General features: G+C 37.3%; 1 protein-coding gene across 1 annotated transcript in view; it reads left to right on the top strand.

The window, feature by feature from the left end:
- Positions 1-14,697, top strand: part of LOC103042295 (protein phosphatase 1H) — a 44,495-nt gene that overhangs the window by 18,674 nt on the left and 11,124 nt on the right. The window contains exons 3-6 of the mRNA XM_007232390.4: positions 2,519-2,869; positions 9,299-9,411; positions 11,951-12,035; positions 12,848-12,966. Coding sequence (XP_007232452.3) covers positions 2,519-2,869; positions 9,299-9,411; positions 11,951-12,035; positions 12,848-12,966 — 668 coding nt within the window. The remainder of the gene's footprint in view (positions 1-2,518; positions 2,870-9,298; positions 9,412-11,950; positions 12,036-12,847; positions 12,967-14,697) is intronic.

The raw sequence follows: 14,697 nt of genomic DNA, 5'->3' as shown, positions 1-14,697 counted from the left end.
CATTATAGTACAATTATTAGTAATTATTTCATATTACATTGTTGTTATTGTTATGTTTTTTGTAAAATGCTAGATTTAGCAGAATTTGAGATTTTTACTTTATTGTAATTTTACATTATTATTTTACAATATTATTAGTTTGATATTTAGTTGGTATGTATAAAAATCCTTATCAGAATGTGCATATGTACAATTGTGGTCAAAAGTTTACATACACTTGTAAAAAAACATAATGTTATGGCTGTCTTGAGTTTTCAATAAGTTCTACAACTCTTATTTTTCTGTGATAGAGTGATCGGAACACATACATGTTTGTCACAAAAAACAGTCATAAAATTTGGTTCTTTCATAAATTTATTATGGGTCTGCTGAAAATGTCACCAAATCTGCTGGGTCAAAAATATACATACAGCAACAAAATTTGTCAATTTTGGTGATGTAGCGAGTTGTGTCAATCAAATTAGCTTCATGTCATGGCCTCTTCACTTCTTGTAAGTGATTCTGATTGACTACAGCTGTTGACTTCTCATGAGCCCATTTAAATAGGGCTCATTTGACCCAGTGATTAGACTCAGCTACAAAAGCTACAATGGGAAAGTCAAAGGAACTCAGTGTGGATCTGAAAAAGCGAATTATTGACTTGAACAAGTCAGGGAAGTCACTTGGAGCCATTTCAAAGCAGCTACAGGTCCCAAGAGCAACTGTGCAGACAATTATACGCAAGTATAAAGTGCATGGAACAGTTGTGTCACTGCCACGATCAGGAAGAAAACGCAAGCTATCACATGCTGCCGAGAGGAGATTGGTCAGGATGGTCAAGAGTCAACCAAGAATCACCAAGAAGCAGGTCTGCAAGGATTTGGAAGCTGATGGAACACAGGTGTCAGTCTCCACAGTCAAGCGTGTTTTACATCGCCATGGACTGAGAGGCTGCCGTGCAAGAAAGAAGCCCTTGCTCCAGAAAAGGCACCTTAAGACTCGGCTGAAGTTTGCTGCTGATCACATGGACAAAGATAAAACCTTCTGGAGGAAAGTTCTCTGGTCAGACGAAACAAAAATTGAGCTGTTTGGCCACAACACCCAGCAATATGTTTGGAGGAGAAAAGGTGAGGCCTTTAATCCCAGGAACACCATGCCTACTGTCAAGCATGGTGGTGGTAGTATTATGCTCTGGGGATGTTTTGCTGCCAGTGGAACTGGTTCTTTGCAGAAAGTAAATGGGATAATGAAGAAGGAGGATTACCTCCAAATTCTGCAGGAAAACTTAAAACCATCAGCCCGAAGGTTGGGTCTTGGGCGCAGTTGGGTGTTCCAACAAGACAATGACCCAAAACACACATCAAAAGTGGTAAAGGAATGGCTAAACCAGGCTAGAATTAAGGTTTTAGAATGGCCTTCCCAAAGTCCTGACTTAAACCCCATTGAGAACATGTGGACAGTGCTAAAGAAACGGGTTCATGCAAGAAAACCATCACATTTAGCTGAACTGCACCAATTCTGTCAAGAAGAGTGGTCAAACATTCGACCTGAAGCTTGCCAGGAGCTTGTGGATGGCTACCAAAAGCGCCTAGTTGCCGTGAAAATGGCCAAGGGACATGTAACCAAATACTAATGTTGCTGTATGTATATTTTTGACCCAGCAGATTTGGTGACATTTTCAGCAGACCCATAATAAATTTATGAAAGAACCAAATTTTATGACTGTTTTTTGTGACAAACATGTATGTGTTCCGATCACTCTATCACAGAAAAATAAGAGTTGTAGAACTTATTGAAAACTCAAGACAGCCATAACATTATGTTTTTTTACAAGTGTATGTAAACTTTTGACCACAACTGTATGTGATTTTGGAATTTTTAACAATAGCCAATATTAATAAAAGCCTTGTTTAATGGTTTGGACACAAGAATGGTACATAATGATAATGACTTTTAAAATAAAAAAAACATCTATGAAATGATCAACTGATATATCAGTAATACTTTATATATTGGTACATTTTTGATCCCTTAATATAAGAGACATTTGTTTTGACTTGTCCAATTCAATCATTTCTAATTGAAAATGAGTCACTTTTCAATATTGTCCAAGATCAGATCATGTGATCGTAAATTAGGGCGATCACAATTTTCAAAGGATCAGGGTTGGGTGGAAAAGATCCAGATCGTAGATTGATTACACAAATGAATGCACTCGGGCACACACACACACGCACTCAGGAACACACACACACACCTCTTTCCAAGGTAAAGTTGTCAAAAAAAAAAAAAAAAAAGCGATATATTGACCTATACTAGCAGTTATTTCCTTCATTAAAGCTCTCAGTTAAACTCAGTAACTCATTTTAAAAGCATCAAATCTTCCCTGAGATAATATAATCTAAAACAAAAATTCAAAAATTCTGCAGCGCTAGATGCTTAAAATTCAATGACTCAGACTTGGAAGCAAACAAATTATAATAATGATATTAAACTGCCTTTAATGATGTCAGTTAATGTTATTGTATGTCTTTGGCAGGAGTCTGATGGGTTACTCATTCATTACTGGGCTCTGTTTGATGGACACGCTGGATCGGGCGCAGCAGTCATGGCCTCCAAACTGCTCCAGCAGCACATCATAGAGCAGCTGCAGGACGTCCTGGACATCCTGCGTAACCTGGGCTCGCTCCCCCCCACCGTACTGGGAGAGGAGCCCAACAACTCGGGAACCCCCGGCACCAATCGCACCCTGACCCGAGCCGCCTCCCTCCGCGGTGCTGCAGGAGCTCCCGGCTCACCCAGCACCCCCCCGCCCCGGTTCTTCACTGAGAAGAAGATCCAGCACGAGAGCCTGGTGATCGGAGCTCTGGAGAACGCTTTCAAAGACATGGTGAGTTTCAGATTTGGCTGTGTATGTGCTTTGTTTGAGAGCAAAACATTGCTGGGAATAATTGCTAGTTTGTATTTTCTGCTCTATCCTCTGCGGTGCTGAAATGAGCATGCATGCTATATTTGGGTAAAGGCACAAAAGACTTGAATAGAAATGTCAGTACCACTTTAAAATAAAGCTCCTTTATAAAGGGTTCAAAAATAGATTGTAAAAAGTTTAATAATAGTTATTAGGTTGTAAATATAAAAAAAAAACATATATTTAAGATGCATTTATGGCTAAAACCCATAATAGTGACCTAATTGTGACCTGTCATTAGCAGATAGTGATTACACATTCAATTATACTGTAAGACATTTTCCATCAGTCAGCATTAACATATCTTAAAATAAAATAAAATAAAATAATAATAAATAGTAAGTTCAGTTTATTCATTTGATGTGTTGGTATACACCACATTATGATTACTGGATACTTAATTAATCTGGGCAGTTAAACAAATAATGTTATCAACAGATATGTCATTGATACAATTTTTTTGTTGTTGAATAAACATTTAAAAAAAAAATGTAGAAGTTGCATGCCAAGAAATTGCACACTTACTTACTGCTTACACATACAGGTCTGGAAAAAAAATAAGAAACGACTTAATTATGGTTTTCCTTGATTTTTCCCAAATTGAAAACCTCTGGAATATAATCAAGAGGAAGATGGATGATCACAACCATCAAATCAAGCAGAACTGCTTACATTTTTGCACCAGGAGCGGCATAATGTTATTCAAAAGCAGTGTGTAAGACTGGTGGAGGAGAACATGCCAAGATGCATGAAAACTGTGATTAAACTTTTCTTTGCATTATGTGAGGTCTGAAAGCTCTGCATCATTTTTTGTTATTTCAGCCATTCCCCATTTTCTGCAAATAAATGCTCTAAATTACAACATTTTTATTCAGAATTTTGGAGAAATGTTGTCCGTAGTTTTTTTCTTTTTTTATTGTCCGTAGTTCATTTTACTTAAACATATTCCTATAAAAATATCAAAATCAGAGAAACTGATTCAGAAACTGAATTGGTCTCTTAATTTTTTCCAGAGCTGTATATTACTAGACAAAAGTTTGGACACACATTGTTTTTCTTACATAGTGCAGTGGACAGTGCAGTAGGTGGTAATAAATGTGACTGGTGGCATCTGGCCCACACACACATATCCCACAGGTCAGTGCGGGTTCTTTAGCTTCTGCTGGACATGACAGAAGCCATATTAAATGTAGTATGTCAGTGTATCTACAGAACTATTACTTTAAATCAGCTTCTAATGGAAGATTCTGGTAGCAGTGCTTGTAAGAGTTCATTGACCTGCACTCTCTTCTATTAGTTATCTCTCTCTGGCCTAATGATCCCTGTCCCACCCTCCCATTGCAGATGACCTTGTGTCCACAGTCCAGCGTTGTCAATGTTCTCTCAAATTGAAAAAAAAACCCTCTGTTTTATATCTTTATTATTTACCCACAGTCTTAAGATCATAAAATCATTTTAGGAGATACTGGTGTTGTAAAAGCTCCCTGCTTTATATTAAATATGAAATATGATATTGTACCACTAGATGGTAGCATTAGACAGTGTCTCGGTTGGTTGGTCAGCAGTGGATTTCTCTCTTTTGCTTTTTTTGTGTGTAATTCTCTGTTTGGTTTTTTCTGATGACACTTTGTGGTAATACTTAATTATTTGCTTTTATCGTATCACACCCAGACACAAATGTCCCACAGGCTTCAGATGTTCCAGGACTGTCCTGAAATATTGTGTCTTCTCTCCCAAAACTGATTAAACAAAAAAAAAAACATATAGGTTTCCGTTTCTTAATTTTACTAAGGAACCCTGCACTGCCTTGTGGGATATGTGTGTGTGGCATAGGGTTGGCAATATGGCCCTAAAATAATATCATGATATTGCATTGTATTTTTGCAAAAACTATACTCTTGGCGATATGACAAAACATATAAAACATTGAAAAATGTATTTCAAGAATACACTACTGCAACAAAATGAAAATTTAGTTTATTATTGCATACAATATGATATGGCACACCCATAACTGAAAATTGTATCTGATTTGTAACAGAAGTCAATGATCCAGAATCTCATGATACTAAAAAAAAGTCAAATTAATGATTCTGGACAGATATAATCTGTCTCTAGTACATATATAATGGGGAAATAAGAAAAGTATGATTTTATCTTTTGCTAAAACCAGCACAAAAGTTGTACCCTGATGTGATAATTAGGGTGGGTCATATGGCACTATATTTCAGGGTAAATTATCTTTTAAAATCATGAAAAATGGCGATACTATTGCATATGATATGGCACAAATCATACTGTGGGGTTTCCTGCACTGAAAGTGGATTTGATTGATTTCTGCTAGAGCATCTTGTCTGTTTAATATAGAAACTGTAGGCCAATATTTTATATATTTTATATATACCTTATGTAACTGTCTACACTGATCCAATATATATAACTGAACTAGAATCACCTGAAAATATTTTAAAAAGTCATATAAATAAAATGCATTCTATCCTAATATTGGTTAAATATTGGTTTGGTGCTGATTTTGATTTATAATTATTTATTTTATACTGATACCCTCAATACGATCTCAATTAACTATACATTTTGAAAACTGAATTTATGGACCACAATTACTCACACAATCCAGCAGCTGATAAAAATGCAAACAAGCTGAAGAGACTAAAAAAGTAGCCGGTGATCCATCAGTCAGTCCGTGAAGGAGGGCTGTGTGTGGGGGAGTGTGTGTGGGTGGATGTAGGATGGTAAAGAGTGCTGCATTTCTGTTCGATCAGTTTACATACTTCCAGATGGATAAACAGAAAGCTATATTCTGAAAATGAGAACTGCGTATTGTTTAAGTGTCAGCAGAGAGTCATCTCATTAATGCAGCAGACAGACACACACACAGCCTGTCTACTCCACCCACCTCAGGAATGATCTCACCTGTTAGTCAGTGCCAGATCCCACCTATAGCTTAAATCCCCCTGTATTTCTACAGTTTCTAACTACAGGTCTTTAAGATTACACTGCAGCTCCAGGAATTTACAAGACAGCACTATCTATCCAGTTCTGTGATTTAAATGCATCATTAGAGTCCCAGTATGAATATTTTTGGCTGAAACTGAACAAAAGGAAATATTTGTCCAAAAACAGAATACTAAACATTAGGGCTGCAACAACTAATGGATTAAAATGATTAAATAGGCAACTAATTAAAAAATATATTATTTTAGTCCACGGTGAGTAACCAACATAAACATAAACCTATTCCATTTATCCAATTAATGATGTTTAATTTAAAAAAAAAAGTTAGTTGCAGCCCTACTCATTGGAAGGTTTGGTAAATAAAATTGGATTTATACTTAAGTCATGACTTGAAATTATACTGACTATCATTTGCATTGACCATTTAGGAAAATCTGAGAAAAATATCACTTGCCTAATAATTTGAAACAGTGTACTGGACCTTGGCGTGACCAGTCAAGGTTGTCTTGTTCAGTGGTGTAACAAAGCACAGTTCCAATGTTTGACAATGTGCATCATAGGTATATATGATTCTGTGTTCTTTTTCAAATGTTATGCCGCTGCATTGTCTAAAACACTAGAGTTCGCAAGAACCAGTGGGCGTAAGCAAAGGGCAGAGGAAATGACGCCAATCACACAAGCACTTTTTTTTCTGCTGTGTAGGGGGCTTACAAGTGCACAAGTTTTGCCTCTCCAGGCTTTGACTCTCGTGGGCTGTGTGAGACGACTAATCCTCTACCCAACCCTGACAAGTCAAAAAGAACGACAGATCTCCAATAATGTAGTGGAGTAAAAACTAAGATGTTAAAAGCCACCGAAAAATAGAAATACTTTAGTAAAAAGACAAAAAAACATTTCCTTTATTACTGTCTTCTTAGACAATGACAATTTCACTCTAGCTTGCCTAAATAAATAAGTGATTAATTGGGAAATAAAACAGCACATTAGTTTGTATTATGCTTAGAACAGTCCAGGGAGCTTTTATACCAGATGGATTTTTCATTGTCTATACAGATAAAAAATACAAAGAAGAAAAGGTCTTATTTTTTGTTATGCAAAATTTGTTCCAAATATTGTGTAAAAATCAATTTATAAAATCATATTGTAAGCAGAGTGCATTGTTATACCCCTAACAGTTAATGTACCCATTAGCTATTTACCTGCGGGATGCACTGGATTCAGGTCAGATGCACAAGAGGGGATATCCCCATGAACCCTATGAATGTTCATTATTCAGATTAAACTATAAAATAAAAACTACATTAACCTATATTATCTCAATAGTAATGCTATGGATGACTTGTTAGTCTCTCTTTTTCTATTTTAAGATCTCTAAAACTATATTTAAATATATTTAATATTTATTTGTATAGTTTCAGTATTGTAATTTTGAGAGTAAAGAAATAAACCGTGATTCAGTGTCAGTGGTTTTATATGGTTAAAAGATCTGATTCTATAATGTTTGTGCCAGATGCCACAGGACACCAGGTCTTGTAGAGTGAGGTGTTTTGGTGACTCACAGACATGCAGCAGGTGGTCTTAATCTCTTGGCTCATTCTTTTATATACCAGTTATTAGAGGTTGGTGATATTGTAATCTATCCTGATTATGATGGCTTTATCATAAATTGCCCCAAAATCATATTTTTGGAACATATTTTAGAGCTCAATGGTACCTTATAGCTTGTTTTAGTAAAATGAGATTTATTGAGGATGTTGTGTGTAAATCTTGGTGATGCACGATGATGCAAGTATAATCTATCCTGAACAAATTGATTTATGATGTTCAGCAAAAATATTTTAATTATATAGATGTTTTTTTAATGTTAATTACACTTAAAACTCAAATTAATTTAAATGCCATCATATCGTTTAAAACTTATTTTAAAAAAAAATCCAACATTACTCTTCTAAAAGTTCTCCTAAACAGATATATTTTCATTCTATACCATCCTATATTTCGCATTATGGAGATGCCGATGGTCGTGAGCTTTAAGCACTAATACACTCATCAGATGGTTCATTAGGATGCACAGGGGGGAGCTGGACTCTACTTCCTCCCCCCTGCCCTCAGACCTTCTGCCCACTCTGCTGCCTCCTGTCCTCTCCTCCCACCCACTCCACTCTCAGCTGACCCACTGATACTCTGAGCTCTGAGCTTTCCTCAGTCCTGACCAAACCAAACTAATATGTCATTTATGATAAAAACCTACTTGAACCTACTACTTTTCTTAGAGTGATGCCATATAAGAACACAGCTGGACGATATTTGTGTGCAAAATTTGTATTACAATAATATTTCTGTCAGTTGTTATCAAATAATTGTGATATCAGTTTGCGCAATATTAATAGTTGAAATAGAGCTATTCCTTGTATACCAACTCCACTTCTTCACAACTTTACAACTGATGCTCCCAAACAAGAAATTCAAGAAATTCACACAAGAAATTCAAGTAATTAACTCTTCAGCACAGCTGTTAACTGAAAGCATCATTCCAGGTGACTCTACTTCATAAAACTGACCGAGAAAATCCAGCCAAGATGTGCAAAACTGTCATCTAATCCAGAGGTGCCAGCTTTGAAAAATCAACTATACAGCTCTGGGGAAAAAAAAAATTAAGAGACCACTTAAAAAGGGACTAGTATCAAACTAGGTCCCTTTCAGATCATTCAAAACCGCATTGCATTGTAATGGCTCCATTTGTATAATAAATAACATGTCATTTAGCCATCTCTTAAAACATGGCACCACAAGGGATTTCCATGATAACAGTATGACATTTTAGCTGCATCTATACCCGTCAGTAGAGCTTGCTGTTGTGCAAATGAAAAAGAAACAGAGCTGTCAGAAAAGCAAAAGATAGCAAGTTTAGTGGGGCAAATCTGGGGCAGTGTCCACACTCAATGCTTCTGAGAACCAATGGAAGATCACACAAAGGAGAGACACAGGTGTAAATTTTGTATCTGTACTTGTGTCTGTATGAATCTATACCTACAGTTCATTGAGCAACGATTTCATCACATTTCATCAGAAATTGTAGCACCAAACTCTTTGGCCCACCCTACCTCTTTAGGAAGGTAGTGTTGGGTGATAGGGATAATGCAGAAACAAAGTTGGACACCAAGTGTTTAGTATCAGGGGGAGAAAGTATCTAGTATCAGGTCATAGGAAAAGAAGAAAAAACACAATTTAACTTGTGTTCAAACTTTTGACTGGTACTTTATTTGATATGGAACATTGTGCTCAAATCTGCTAAAGAATCATAAAGTTTAGGCATTATGACTGTACCCAGCTGTAACCACATCCTTCTCTTCCGTGTCTGTGTGTGTGTATCAGGATAGTCAGATCGAGAGGGAGAAAGCTGTGTATAATATATCTGGTGGATGCACTGCGCTGGTGGTGGCCTTCGTTCTGGGAAAGCTGTACGTGGCCAACGCTGGGGACAGCAGGTGAGTCTCACTGCCTGGAGGTCATTATGCAGAACACAGTATGTGCAGCTTTAAGACCTGAAACACATGCTGGGCCCTTTATTAGCGCTCGATACGGCTGGGGATGCTAATTAGACCAGCAGCACAACAATATACATTCCAGCCTTTGGTGAACTGAGAGGAGCCTTAATGTTTTTGGAAAGGTTGTATATAGAAACTCTTCTATAGAATGTTCCACCAATTCAAAGAAAGCGTGCAAAGAACTAGATGTCCTAATTACAATAAAAATATATATATAAACTTTGTTTGTGAAAGTCTTATATTGTGCTAGTCTGCACTTTGAAAATTATAATAATTGCTTACTAAATATGTCGATGGAAACTGGGGGTGGGTGATATGGCCATAAAAAAGAATGATAACAATATTTATTGTATTTTCACAATAATGATACTCTTGGCGACAAAACACTGAACTAAAAAAATATTTCAAGCATACACTACTGCAACAAAATGAAAATTAAATTCTATAATTGCATACGAAAAGATATGGCACACCCCTAACTGAGATATTAAAATATACAAAGATTTTATCAGATATGTAACAGAAGTTAATGATCCAGAGTATCTTCATACTAATCATGCACTCCAAATATCTCCATATATCCAGGACTGAAGCAAAATAAATGGTACTGGACAGATATAATCTGTCTCTAATAGATATATAAAGGGAAATGACAACAGTGTGAATTTCTCTTTAGCTAAAAACAGTTAAAAAAATGTAAAAAAAAAATGCATTTCAGTATAAGAAACTTATTTCATCTGTGAAAAACGGTGATGGTAGTATCATAGTTTTGGCCTGTTTTGCTGCATCTGAGCCAGGAAGCGTTATATCGGAGGAAAATGTCATGACATCTATCTATGAACTGAATCTAAAGAGAAGGTGCGTCATGCAGCAAGACAATGACCCTAAACACACAAGTCGTTCTACCGAGGAATGGTTTAACATGAATAAAGTTAATGTTTTGGAATAGCCAAGGCAAAGTCCTGACCTTAATCCAATCAAAATATTGCGGAAGGACCTGAAGTGAGTTGTTAATATGAGGAAACGCACCAAAACTTCAGAGAATTCCTCCAAGCTGGTGTGCAGGACTGAAGAACAGTTGAAGGAAATGCAGGAGTATAGAAAAGGGTTCACAAACTTTTAAGCCCCACTGTGGTCACTCTGGGATAAAATGATTACCTACAGCCAAACAGCAGTATTAAAAAAACATCACTGCAAGGCAGGTTAATCAAACCTTAGTGTTCTGATCAGCTCATCTCAACCCCTTGAGAGTCCTGCTCTCCAAAGACAAACCACAAACCAAATAACCTGCCCTGCTTATTAAGGGGAAGCACAACAGATTTAGGTCCCAAACAGACACTAATTTGAAGTGTGTATTAAACACACACACACACACACACACACTCACTGTTTGATGTCTTGTTTTGTGGTGGATCTCTCAAGGGTGGTTTCAGCAAAAAGTCAGTAGGGCTCTGATATTTTTAGGACACTAATGACCTGCTCTACATAACCACTCATTAACAGCTACTATCCACCACAGACGCGAACAGAACACACACTGCACCTTTACAGCACTGGAGACGCTCTCTAAGAACTTTATTACTATTGTAATGAGCTCTAAAATATGTCTCACAGACCCAGAGTGAGTTCTTCTTTCTTTTGTGTAACTTAGAGTTTCACCATTGGACCATTTTTGACAATAACATTAATTTAATATCAGCAGAACCTCTTTTAACCTAAACTTTTCCCCACCTAAACTTTTTGATGGTATTAAGGGCAGTTTTTCTAAACAATTATCCTGCCTCTCTCAGTCAAATGATGTACCCCTCTCAAAGTCTGTCAACTGGGCCAAATGTCTTTAAGTGCTTCATAGAGGCAATGATCTCTCACCAAGAGATACACTACCCGAAGGAGCTTCTGAGAGCTGTTTTATAGGGCAACAGGGGAAGCAATTGTACAGCTCCTTAAGACCCAGTGTCTAAACAAACCACAACATCTTGCAGCAATCCAAGGTGTGCATTTTTGTCAGTGCGTGTATAAGTCCTTCTGTGTACTGTACATCATAGGGGTCAATTACTTATAGAAAACTGTGGAACTGAAATGATCATACAGAAGACTGTAATTTGTCTTTTCTGGTACAGTCTAGAATTCATTTTTCTATCAATAATGTCTAGACTAGTTCTGGATCCAAGGCAGCAAAGCAGCCCTAAATCATGATACTGCCACCCCCATGCTTAACAGATTGGAGTGAGTTTTTTTTACTGTGTAAAGCAATGTTCATCTATCAATATGGCTCCTAGCTTATTCATGTGGTTCTTAGCTAATTTTTAATGGGCAGAAGTTTTATTTTTCAGAGATGGAAGGAAGGTGGCTTCCTACCTTCTGTAGTGCCATGCAAACATGTCTTGCTTGTATATTGTAGGTCATGAAAATGTCATTAAATGTCGACATAAGGTAATATTTGTACCTTTTTACATGTGTGTTTCTGTTGCCCCCTCAGAGCCATCATAATCAGGAATGGGGAGATCATTCCAGTGTCTGCAGAGTTCACTCCTGAATCAGAGCGGCAGAGGCTGCAGTTCCTGGTTAGTCTGAAATTTTCTTTTTTAAATACCGTATTTTACAGCTTATAAGGAGCACTATGAATAAACATCTGTTCTGTTTCTATACATAAGGTGCACTGGATTATAAGGCACATTTTAAGTGACAATAGTAAGGAATAGGGGTGTCACCAAGTTAGCAGGTTACCTAAGTAAGCAAAGCTGTAATTCTTAAAAAGTGAGTAAAGCACTTCCGTTTATTTACAGTAAGCTTAAAGTTCCAATATTTTAGCGAGGTTAGCAGTAGTGCTAGCCACGGTTAGCAGCAGCGATAGCCATGGTTAGTAGCAGCGCTAGCTACGGTTAGGAGCAGGGCTAGCCATGGTAAGCAACTCTAGTAAACGCCACCTGACAGAGCTACACTGAGGGATCCTAAGTGTTCCGATAAGCCAGAGCACTATCAGCTAGCAGCTCATCCCATGTAGCTTGTTTTACCACAGTAAACACGCAGGCTACAGTCCAGTATACTCACCTTTAAAGAGCAAAAGAGCTAGCGCTGTGGTTAGCAGCTAATGCTAATACTGCTCCAGCCTCAGTGCTTCACTGAAACCACTTCATAATGCTGCACTTTAATGGAGTGGCTTTACTGCTCCTTACAACCCTTACTGGTAAAATTCATACATAAGATGCACTGTCGATTTTGGGGAAAATTAAAGGATTTTAAGTGCACCTTATAGTGCGAAAAATGCGGTATTACAATCATTTATAAACACATTTTTAATGAACTGTAGATCTCAGCCTGCTTTGAATGTTTAGAAAGAGATCTTCTCTCTCTTACACTCTTTATCTGTCTGTAGGGTTTCATGCAGCCCCATTTATTAGGAGGAGAGTTCACACACCTGGAGTTCCCGAGGAGAGTACAGAGGAAGGAAGTGGGGAAGAAGATGCTGTATCGGGACTTCACCATGACCGGCTGGTAAGGGCACTACATACAAATATATTGTGTCCAAATTGGACCCATATGGACTTCAAGATCCATTACTATCTAACATGAAACACAGCACTGCAGTAATGTCTGTAAAACAGAACGTTGCAGTAGTATCCTAAATTGTTACTGGGGTATCAAAAACAATGGCATTGGTGTTGTCAAGTAGATCTTGTACCCAATATATTTCATTTAATGTATCTTTATGACACAACAAAACTTTGTCATGTCATGAAGATCATGAAGATACATACAGTGCCTTGCAAAAGCATCAGCCCCCTTAAACTTTTCAACTTTTTGCCTCATTTCAGGTTTCAAACATAAAGATATAAAATTGTATTTTTTGTGAAGAATCAACAACAAGTGGGACACAATCTTGAAGTGGAACGTAATTTATTGGATTTAAAACTTTTTTAAAAGAAAAACCTCGAGCTGGGTTGCAAGGAAGAATGGGCAAAAATTTTAGTCTCTTGATGTGCAAAACTGATAGAGACTTACCCCAAGTGACTTGATGCTGTAATCGCAGCAAAAGGTGGCGCTACAAAGTATTAACGCAAGGGGGCCGAATAATTTTGCATGTCCCACTTTTCAGTTTTTTTATTTCTAAAAAAAGTTTAAAATATCCAATAAATTTTGTCCGCTTAACGATTGTGCCCCACTTGTTGATTCTTCACAAAAAAATAGTTTGAAGCCTGAAATGTGGCAAAATGTGGTTGAAAAGTTCAAGAAGGCTGAATACTTTTGCAAGGTACTGTACATAAAAAAAGATACATTAAAATAATAATTCAGCAAACATTTATTGCTACATGTGTCCAATCAAAGTAATCCTTAAAAGTAAGAATAATTAAAGAAAAAGAATTATTAGCATCTAACAGAGAACAACACTCTGTAGAAATGTATATAAATTAGTTGGTATTTAGGGATGAATCAGTCCAAAGGTGGTGATTCAGCTTCATTGATTTCAGAATGTGAAATCGATTAGAATTCATTATAATAATAATCAGTGGTGAACCGTGACTCTTATATAAATGTCAAAAATCAGTAAAAACTCATCACTCATCTCTTCAGCTTTGTAATTGTATTGCATCCCATCCCTTGCAACTCTTAATTAATATTGGTATCAGGATTAATTTGGTATTTTACCTTGATTATGATTACTAAGGAATTACATTAATAAACAGCAGACAATTTTTTTTGGTAGAATCTGCTTGATTTGTTCAGTTGGCTCAGTGTTACCCTGCGTTCACACTGGAAAGCGACAGGCGACCATTCATTTCCTATGGCAGGGCGCGATTTGTCGCCTCGACACGCGAGAGGCGACAAAGCGACAGAGCGACAAGCGACACGGAGATGAATTTTTCTCAACTCTATGCAAATGAGTTATGACGCGGTGAAGCGACATTCTAACCCGATTGGCTCCTAGCTTTTTTTTGGACCAATCACAAACAAGGCGGTTCGACGTCCTTTGAATTTCTAGTTTCTTTCCCGGTTCTTTCTGTTGAACGGGGTGGACCCACATCAGTCTGTGGGAACGGCTGCGTTTCCAGCGCAGTTAAATCACAGAAACGCACAAGAGTCCAGCAAGTTTGGGAGTTATAGCTGGAGAATAAAGTGGCCAAGTGATTCCTTTTTTGTGCCTTTTTTCTTGTCGGAGGCTGGACCATGATAAACGCGGGCGTTGAGCTTGACACGCCCACAAGCGACAAACGCTGGGCGACACAA

The sequence above is a fragment of the Astyanax mexicanus genome, chromosome 2 (assembly GCF_023375975.1).
Source record: "Astyanax mexicanus isolate ESR-SI-001 chromosome 2, AstMex3_surface, whole genome shotgun sequence".
NCBI classification, from domain to species: Eukaryota; Metazoa; Chordata; class Actinopteri; order Characiformes; family Acestrorhamphidae; genus Astyanax; species Astyanax mexicanus.
This window is presented reverse-complemented; position numbering and strand designations above follow the sequence as displayed.